The sequence below is a fragment of the Barbatula barbatula genome (assembly GCF_947034865.1).
Source record: "Barbatula barbatula genome assembly, chromosome: 18".
Classification (NCBI taxonomy): domain Eukaryota; kingdom Metazoa; phylum Chordata; class Actinopteri; order Cypriniformes; family Nemacheilidae; genus Barbatula; species Barbatula barbatula.
The window spans coordinates 2,033,838-2,044,102 of NC_136781.1; the positions used below are offsets into that span (position 1 = coordinate 2,033,838).

The 10,265-nt window shown below is 39.1% G+C and overlaps 2 protein-coding genes across 6 annotated transcripts; one reads left to right on the plus strand and one right to left on the minus strand.

Annotated features, from left to right (window-relative positions):
• Positions 1–501: 501 nt before the first annotated feature.
• On the plus strand, positions 502–2,370 carry lbx2 (ladybird homeobox 2; the record flags this gene model as incomplete). The annotated part of the gene is made up of 2 exons (XM_079479988.1): positions 502–829; positions 1,925–2,370. 2 exons carry the CDS (start codon positions 502–504, stop codon positions 2,368–2,370), a joined length of 774 nt encoding a protein of 257 aa, XP_079336114.1.
• Positions 2,371–5,044: 2,674 nt separating this feature from the next.
• pcgf1 (polycomb group ring finger 1) lies at positions 5,045–9,116 on the minus strand. 5 transcript variants are annotated; one of them, XM_079479478.1, is made up of 9 exons: positions 8,892–9,076; positions 7,017–7,122; positions 6,749–6,901; positions 6,593–6,664; positions 6,384–6,489; positions 6,150–6,192; positions 5,908–5,994; positions 5,584–5,664; positions 5,045–5,221 (listed from the first exon to the last, which is right to left on the minus strand). In XM_079479478.1, the coding sequence occupies exons 1-9, from the start codon at positions 8,976–8,978 to the stop codon at positions 5,171–5,173; spliced, it is 786 nt and encodes a 261-aa protein (XP_079335604.1). In that variant the 5' UTR covers positions 8,979–9,076; the 3' UTR covers positions 5,045–5,170. The 5 variants fall into 5 exon arrangements, with proteins under 5 accessions (XP_079335604.1, XP_079335605.1, XP_079335606.1 ...); XM_079479479.1 differs by having other exon boundaries at positions 5,908–5,991; positions 8,892–8,999; XM_079479480.1 differs by having other exon boundaries at positions 8,757–8,894.
• Between the last annotated feature and the right edge of the window lie 1,149 nt (positions 9,117–10,265).

The window sequence follows — 10,265 nt, forward strand, 5'->3', positions numbered from 1 at the left end:
GGATGCATCAACAGATGCATAAACACGCAGAGCCATCTCCCCTCTTTTTAAACTTCAGTGCGTATTTGTAACTCCTCCTATTCTCGCGTCCAATTCATTATTGTGGTGTGGCCCTTTAAGACGGAGCAGCGGGTCAGCAAGTAGCTTAGTGTTTCTCTAATTGAACTTCGCAAAAGCAATCAACAAGAACTCGTTAGCAGTTACTCGCTGTGTTTGCCTCCTCGAGACCGCTTATTTTCGTGCATGCGGTTGCCCCCCTGGCCAGTGCAGCTACACATGCTGAAGATCTTTATGGAGAGCGCGCAACGGACCCTCGTAACGGGACTAAAGTTCGGGTCGCTGTGACGCTTGAAGCATGGTGCTTTTGGAGAGCCATTTCAGAACGAGGAAGAACGACGATTTCGCTTAAAGAACGGGATAAAGAAAAGGTTTTATATGTATAAACGAGTCGCGTCGAACATTTAGGTGACTTCTGTTTGCAGTTGTTTTTTTTGGACTGAGATGACCTCCAGTACTAAAGACATGAAGGCAGGCTCCGTTTTACAGTCCAGCGGCGAGGAGAGGCGGCGGGGTCCCTTGGACCAGCTCCCACCTCCGGCGAACTCCAACAAACCCCTCACCCCGTTCAGCATTGAGGATATTTTAAATAAACCCTCTGTGAAGAAATCGGTCGGGACTCTGTGCCCTCCGCGGGTTCTGGAGAAAGTGGCCGGCTCGGCTGCGACACGGAACGGGATCAGCGCGCCCTCTTCTCCGTTATGTGCTTTGGAAGAGCTGGCGAGCAAAACTTTTAAGGGGCTGGAAGTTAGCGTTATACAAGCCGCAGAAGGTAAATATTTTAATAAAGTCTACTTTAATACTCAAATTGAATTGTGTATATCAATGCATGCGTTTTCGCAAATATAAGTGCGCTCAGGAATGTTTAGTGATATTTTGGATTTGTTTGTGTTGCACTGTTTATCACTGTTTACTTCTGTGCGCGCAATTGATAGTAGTCTAGTTGTATGTGTATTTTACATACATATTTTAATAGCAGATGAAAAGAGAGATTTTATTTGAATAGAGTTGTTTTGAAGTTTATTTGAAGATGATGATGCGTACGCTTGTCTTTTAAAAAATACAAAACAATAATAATTTTATTAGTTCAATTTTACAGCTCCAGCTCCACATATTTTTGCTATTTGTATTTTCTAAATATATATTTCAAACATTCACCTATAACATATATCTATGTATATTTTCTTATACTGATCCATGTGGAATATCTCAATGCCATTTTGTCATTCCTCGAGGGAGATACGCATTATTTCAGGAATTACAGAGCTTAAAGTGACGAAGACACATTTGCAATGAAGTTAAAATGACAGTGATCATTCATGTTCGGTTGACATATTTACTGAAAACCGTCTTTCGTCACAGAGTTCGTGTTGACATTGCGGAACTATCTTATAGTGGGTCACAGTAATGGTTAAGGTCGTCTGTAATGAGGTTGTGCACAGTTCTGTTGCCTGATACTTGATTAACACATCAAATATTTAGAATATGTCTGGCAATCAATAGTTCACATGTTTTGGAGAGTTTTCCCCCCACTTTTCATGAACAGCTGTTATGCAGCTGGATTGAAATGAACTGCGGCCTATTACACAGCGTGTAACACTTTAACATAACTATCAACTATGTATAGATTCGTTCTTGTTAATAAGAAAAAGTAGACATTTTATGAAACTCAATTCATGTGTTTAATTTTTATGCTGAATATACTTTTAAACAAATTGCTAAGAAGCAGAATGTTTTCCGAATGATAGAGTGTTAACATCCAGTTTTACGCGTTTTACGCATTTTAAACTCGCTCACTGCCTGCTTTATTCCAAGCCATAGTTGCTAACAATCCCTTTCTTTGTGTGTGTGTGTGTGTTATTTTCAGGTCGCGAACATCTTAACACCTTCGGCCAAAGACAGGCCTCCAAAAAACGACGGAAGTCCCGCACAGCATTCACAAACCATCAAATCTACGAGCTGGAGAAACGCTTTTTGTATCAAAAATATCTGTCACCGGCCGACAGAGACCAGATCGCGCAGCAGCTGGGTCTGACCAACGCGCAGGTCATCACCTGGTTCCAGAACCGACGGGCCAAGCTTAAAAGAGATCTCGAGGAGATGAAAGCGGACGTGGAGTCGCTCAAGAAAATCCCACCTCAGGCATTGGAAAAACTGGTGTCCATGGATGACATCGACGACCCCCACGGTGGCTCTGGGCCCATTTCGCCCAGTCTTTCCCCGAGAGCCTTTCCACAGTCCCCGTCCTCATCGAGAGGCCAAACCACGGACGAGTTTTCAGAGGAGGACGAGGAAATTGAGGTGGACGATTAAAAACAGGCCCTCGTTTTCAGAAAAGGGCATTTTTCACAACATTTTGCACGGACGTTTGAGACTGCGGAAGAACTTGAAATGCAAGGAACGTTTTCTGTCTCCCTTATTCTTAATTTATTGAAAGGATTGTAAAAGCTCCATATTCTGATGTCCAGACTGAAGACGTGGTTTAAGGAATACGTTTTCATATCTGAGAAATGATTAGAGATAAATGGTACAGTATCAAGACTGCAACATGTGTATGTGCATTTTAAGTTTTATTTCTCGACTTGATTTTCGAAGGAAACGTGTGCAATTGTTTACACTCATGTTTCAATACACATTTATGACCGTTATGAAAACCTATGCCAAAAGTGAAATTCTCATTTGAATAGATTTATATATTTATAAATAATTTCAGAAGTCCTCAGCGAATTGGTTTTACATTGCAATTGTACAAACACATTTCCCATGTTTCTACGTTATGTATCCAAGTTCCTGGCACAATTTCTATGGCATTATAAACAAATTATTAAGAAGTGCGTGTATGTCCAAAGCAATGCAAGGGCAAGGTTGTGTATATATATAACACGTTATGATGCATCTAACTCGTTAAATTTATTGTAACATTCTATTTAATCCTCATTTATGTAAATAAAGGGTATATGTATTTCACAAATGTTTCTTGACGTGAAGTGATCTTCAATCATGAACGAATGTAAGAAATTAATCGGACTCCAGAAATTCAGTGAATCCGTTTTCTTCACCAGAGTAATGATACACTGCGTATTTGACGTGTATTTGTGTGGCGCGCTCTCGTGAAGTTAAACAGCCGAGAGAACTAGTGCACTTTTACGCACCGGGTTCATTGTGTGTGTGTGTGTGTGTGTGCGTGTGTGTGTTTAGAGTGTTTGTGTGTGTGTTAAGTGCTTGAAGCTTAATTAGGACAATTGAACAAGCTCCCCAATCCCCCCCCTCACGCGCTTTTCAGAAAGCAGTTGTCACAATGACAACATAAAGCTTGCTTTCCCCTCGCGCCATATGGTTTATGAATCTTCTCTAACACAAACTAGTCAACATGATTGATTAGGTTAACCCGCCTTTGAGTGCGCATTAACAGTTTCAGTCGGCCGAGCCCAAATAATACCCCCGCATCTGTGCCCTGTGTTAAAAACGCCCATGAATAGCAGTCGATTTGCATGAGGTTTCTAATGAATAAATCTCAATGGGAAGTTAGTGGAAATGGGAAGGATTGTTGCATCCTGCTTGTTCGGCTGCCCCGTCTGCCGAATTTCTTTCGGCCCATTTGTGTCAGTTGTGAGCAGATCAAGGCCGCAGTTTTGGGGCAGAGAGATGATTGAAGCACAATTGGCCTAATCGCTCGGAATAGTTGGGGTTGAAAAGTCAAGTAGATTTTTATGAGCGCTTTGTGGAAAGTGTTTCTGGAGAGCTGAAGTTCTCAGAGCAGAAATTTGTGTTCATGCAGAACTGATTGAAGTCCGAAAGTTCTGAATGTTTCCCGGAGTGCTGAGAATCGAGATTATTGGGGTTTGATGCTGTGTATGAATATAAATGTGCAGTGTGCAAATATCAGAAATGACCGGATGACGGAGCACAGTGTTTCCGTTTCTGCAAATAACATGCTGCATAATGGGAAACATTTTATTTTCATTTCAATATGTTCACATTTATGAAAAATGGTTCAAATAATATACAAGGACAAACCTGAGGAATGTTGTGCAACAGATAAATATTATGAAAGATAAAGATCATAAATCACCCACTAGCATCTGTTTTTTTTAGCTATGCAGTCCTTACTGAAATACTTGTAAAGAAAATTCGAGTATAATTAAATCATTGCTAAAAAATATATTCCTCATTAATATTTTTTTTAAGTTAATTTATATTTTCAGTAATGCAACGGTTCATTTTAACTTAAAGATTTATCAAATAAATCAAGTTTAATATATAAAATTGTATAAATATAAATAGCGTTAAAGACTAAAGTCTATAACATTTGCGCTGTCAATTCTTTTAATTTTTAAACGAACTAAGATTTCATTGCAAAGATCGGATAAGAGCTGTTAGTTTCTTTAATGCTTTACAAAACACAATTACGCATAAATCTCACTGTTGCAAAAGAGAGAACACATCAGAGTTACTAAATATTGCTCGAATACATTTTACATTTCCAAATGTCCTAATATAACATTTCCAAATCATTGAATATAATTTAGGCTGTTTGACAAAACAACCAACAAAACACTTTCTCATTACTGATATTTTCAAACGAGTGCTTTGTTTCATCATGTATTTTCAAAGGCGAATTGCGAACGTACACTATGTATTTTTCATTGTATATTCAGATTACACAATATAAGATAATCAAAGATGAAAATACCTTTAAATGATCTTTTTATACTGTCACCGGTGTGCATTTTCTGATGGTGGGGCTTTTTTAAAACCCACAGCGCCCTCTTGTGGTTCCCATTAGAAAATAGCGAAAATAAGGCCACGTTAAATTCACCAAAAAGAAATCGCGCTAAATTGAACAGCACTTTTCACATTTTCTTAAAATGAATTGCTTTTTAGTTTTCCCTCACTGTTTTATGTTGCTTTGGATTGAAGCATCTGCTAAATGTAAAATAACAATCGACACTGAAAGGATTTCATCTTCCTTAAATGAAAACACAAACATTTTACCACTTCAATTTTATTTTCAAAAATACAAAACCAAAAAAATAAGTATATATTCACAGAAAGCTATTAAAATATAATATGTGAAATACAAAATATTTACACCCAATATTTTCAAACAATCCTATCTTGTCCGCTTGTCTTTTATGGCATAATGGAGCACCAACGGTTGTGCCTGAAAGAGACGAAAATAAGAATGAAAATATTTCGATAATCAAAAGAAACGTTAGAATATAGAAAACAACAATTGAGATTCCCACAATCTTTATGATAAAAACAATATGGAGAACAGCACTTCTATTCCCTTTTACAGACCACAAGGCGACGACAGGCATACGGCTATTCCCAGTGCTAATGAATCTTAAATCTGCCTGTGATCCCTCAAGGAAGTGTTCTTCATTCAATGTGTGAAATAGTGCACAGTAAATCGCTAGCGTATTAGAGAAATGATGATCCTACCTAAAGGGAATACTAACAGGCTGATGGTGTAAAAGAATGCTGTATGAAATTAGCTGGAGACGCATTAGACTGTAATACCTTTCCAAACCAGTGAGAAAGCCAGAGACGCTTCATGGTCATGTGATCTGGGAGGGATTCATTATTGAATAACATCTGGACCTGCAGCACAACAGAGACCACACAATGAAGACAAAAGACAACGTCTGCTACAGAATGGAAGGTTTACTTCGAATTCAATCAGAATTACAATGTTTATTTTCTAGTCGGTACGTACTCCCAAATAAACAAATGTCGCTAAAATGTCACTTCAAGTATTTATTTGTACATTTCGAGTTTTTCTTTATTTGTATTATTGATTTATATGGTGTATATCATACGAAGCGTGAAAAGCGACAGTCAGACCTGATGTTTTTCTACATTTAGGCGATGGCACAACACCTTCCTCAGATGCCGTACTTCAGCCCTGACCGAACAACGCACAAACTTCTGCTGCGGGAACATGTCAACAAAACGATTCAGAATGATTTTATGGGAAAAAATGATATTTCTTTGTCATCACTTTCTCAGTGGAAATGTAGTGATTCAATTCTACATTCCTTTACTAAATAATGTGTTTGTTACACAGTTGTTATTTGTTGTCTTACCTGTAAAGTTAATCTGTGTTTGTCTTTACCAGAAAATGACGAACTGTAAAGAAGAACGAAATTAAAAATCAGGTTTGACACTCAAAAAACTCTTTAAAAGAATCAAGTATATAATAATATACTAACAAGCTTAATAAATAAATGATCGGATTAGTGTTCATTGCTTTTGTTTTCAAACTTTTATCAGCTCCACGAAATCAACAACAGTGATGACATTACAATCAAAGACGTTACCTTTGCCTTTCCAAACAGAGAGAGACCTGCTCATCGTATCTGTAGAAATGAGCTTTAGAGTGATCGAAGCTTGTGTAGGGTAACCCTGCATTATCTGGAACCGAATCTACAGGAAACACAAAACACATTCAAGCAACCATCACCAATCATGAGATTAAGATTTGCACCGTTATAACATAATGCCAGTATAACATGCTGTTGTTCTTTACCTTCTCCGGGCGGCTGTATGATGCGTTCAAGCCCCCGTGACTGATAGAATTCTTTAATTCTTTTGTCTTCGCCTGAGAAGATAAGACGGACATTTCAACCGTGAATGACGAGAACAAAGTGACGTACGATCAGATGATCCAGTTCTCTTTACTTACTCTCCTGTAGACCTGGGACGAGTTTGTAGACAATGTCCTGCATGACTCTGTCCAGCTTCAGGTTCAGAAGAGGCTGCGTTTCGTGGATTTTGATGTTACACATTGGACAATACTTGCTGGTCTGGAGATACTTTACAATGCAACTCTTACAGACTGAAGGGAAATACAGAATGTATTGTTAAATCTCTAGTCATCCAAAATATCTTAAATATTCAGTCTGCACATGCAAAATGTGTTATCGGGAGTGACACGGTGTTTTTAAACATACACGTATGAAGACATTCTGTGATGGTGGTGGCATCAATGAAGTATCCGGCGCACAGGTAGCACACAATGTGTTCGTTTAGGTCCTTTATTTTTATTTTGACTTCTTCCTGTGGTGACAAACAGAGAGACATATGAGATACCATGATCACTGAGAAACAATCCGGTTATCATGAGGAACTATTGCGTCATCAATCAGCTCATCTCCCCCTTTCAGAATTTACACAAGCATGTGAAGTGAGACATCTTTTCACTCTTTTGTCATTTCAAACCAGTATGACTTGCTTTCATCCGCAGAACACAAAAGAAGCGACGGCACCCGTTCACTTGCACTGTTTTTTGTCCACACAATAGAAGTGAACGGGCGCCACTGGTTTCTTCAAAATATCTTCTTTTGTTATCCACAAAAGAAAGTCATACAGGTTTGAAATGACATCTGAAATGCGATGATATAATTTTTCTTTTTGCATGAACTACTCCTTTAGAACTATGCCTCATACCTGTACATACAAATACCAAATATTGTATATCGGGCATCGTTTTATATTCATATTATCATTTTATTTTCCCCTTAAAGTATTTTCCTGTTTACAATTTTTATTCTTTTGTTATCCGTGTCGTCCGTCACCGTCATTCTGTTGTGCTATAGTAGCTTGTGTCACCATTACAAATTCAAACCTGGCAATAAAGTCATTTCTGATTCCGATTGTAAAGAAATGTATCATTGGCCAAAGCCAAGCGAGACATTATTGCCAATGCTTCAGAAATACAAGTGGGATGACAGCCCAGATTACTACATATAACGGATCCTCAATAAACAACGACTGAATGTTAAAACAGCTAATGAAAAGGGTCTAAAAACATCTGGCTGACATTCCCATTAAGTTATGAAACATTCTAGATATTTTGAACCTTCCACTAACCAACAACGTAAAAATGTTTTTAGAACACTTGGCCATTGCATATAATGTTGATGAAATGCTCCTCTGACGAGGAAAGTGTTTGGAAAACTTTAGGAGAACTTGCACATAATGTCAGCCAAAGTTCTCACAACGTTTCCGGTAAACTGGGATATGCTTGGCAATCTGACTACTACTGATACTGAACTGTACTGATGACCAAGAAGAATAAAAGTAAACAATTCCAACTTCTCACTACAAATTCACACACGATTCAAGCGAAGTAGAGACTGGATGGAGATTTGGATAAAGGCGTCTGCCAGATGCAAACAAACAGATGCGCTTGCACGTGGCGGGACAGGAGCGCGCTTTACTTGTCACCGAGTCAGGTGTCAACTGCATTGGTCAGAAGCACCTGGGTATATATGAGAGGGACAACCGTTCGGACTATCGGGCACAAATCGGCGTATCTCCGCAACTAAATTGCTCCGTGGTGTCGAGGAAAGTCCTATCGTGTCCCGTGAATGAAGTTACAATGCATTCCCCGCAACGTGTGTCTGGCGTGCACACGCAACGCAAACAATGCACGCGGAAGCGCTCATAAAGATGCACTTGTTCAGTCGACAGGGCCAGCGCTCATTAAGCATGTGGGGCATCACGCGGCGTCCACGATGACCGTTACTATAACCGCGCAGACGGGAAAACCCGCGTGCTTCATTCGCGGAGTGTATCGTGCATCACACACGCGGAGATTAAAGTCGCTCAGATTGCACAAGAAGCCCCTCCGCATCGCGAACAAAAACACAACAGCTGCACGCAGCAGATCGCGTCTTCGCAACACTCACGCCTGCGCAGACGCGCCGCACCGTCTCGCGCTCCATCTCTCGGCTCTAGCGCCACAGATCGGACCCCTCGCGCGCGTTTATACACGCCGCGCGTCCGACGTCGCAGCCACGAGGCGTTTCGCTCGGTTTACTCACCTCGTTTCTCAACGGGTCGAGCTTGTAGACGTTCTGCAGCTGGTTTCGTAGCCGCATAGCTATCGCCATCGGACCTTGTTCCGCCATCTTTGGGAATTCTGCATACTTCCGGGTAACGGGAGAGTGGGTGAGCTCGGTTGGTGAGAGCTGGGGTTTGCGCGCACGCACACGCGCCCACCCCACATAGTTTCGCTTGATGTTTGCTCGGACCTTTTTAGTTTTCAAACATTACATTTTGAATGTTATCATAAGAAGGAAATATACGAATGTTCGCGCAATTGATGTCCATTATGGTACTTGTAGTAGAGAAACGTGGACATTTAGTCATTTAGCAGACGCTTTTATCCAAAGCGATTTACAGATGAGGAAACATTGGAAGCAATTATAACAACATAGGCAACAAAATACATAAGCGCATCAAAACTAGTTCATTAAAGCTTAGCACAGTTACCACGAATAAACCATTATCCCACTTAAATTCTCTTTTTTTGCCATAGTATGTTGTAATTTGCCGTATATGTTTATTACAACGATTTAATAAAACTAGTTTCTCAATTTTGAGCACTAAGATCATCTGACAGTGATTTCACTTTTAACCCCTACGAGTAAAATGTAAAAACGTGATGTCTGTGACGCTGATGTTTTATAGAAACATTTGTTTTCGTCACAGGTTAATTTATCACAATAGATCAGTCCGCAACTCCTCCCTCGATCATTATTAACAAACACACATCGACGGAAAGCCTTAGCTACTATTAGGTTAAGTTTAGTTTTACAAACTGTGAGATGAGGGAATCGAGTTTTTTTTTTGAATTGTTATATTAATATTAAATATTGTGCAGAATACAAAATGCTAATTAATAGTGGAAATGAAGAAAAACGTAGTTATTTGTTTTTACAAATGAACTCTTCGTTTATTGTCTTACGTTTTTTTAATGTAATTCGTAGCATCCCATATAAATCTTGCCAGTTGCTGATAAAAGTGCAATGATGTGTTTTGGCCGCTAGATGTCGCCGTTCACATGACTGAAGATCAGGGCCTCTCGTGAGGTTAAGATGCAAATGAACATCCCATGATGGCTTTGCAGAACAACAAACATTTATGAGCTCTCTTTCTGTTACGTCTTATAATTCATTCTTATTCATTTCGTTTTAGAAGTTATCATTTTTTCAATATTATGTGGGACTGTTGCTACACATCTTTAGTAATTCTTTATTATACCTATTGTTGAGAGTATTATTTCAGATCTACAAGACAAATTAAAAATTTGAAAAGATTTATGTTCAACATTTACCGAAAATATTTTTTGTGGCTAGTTGAACCACACACAAATACAAAAGATTCAGTTCGATTTGAAGTAAAAGTTGAAAATT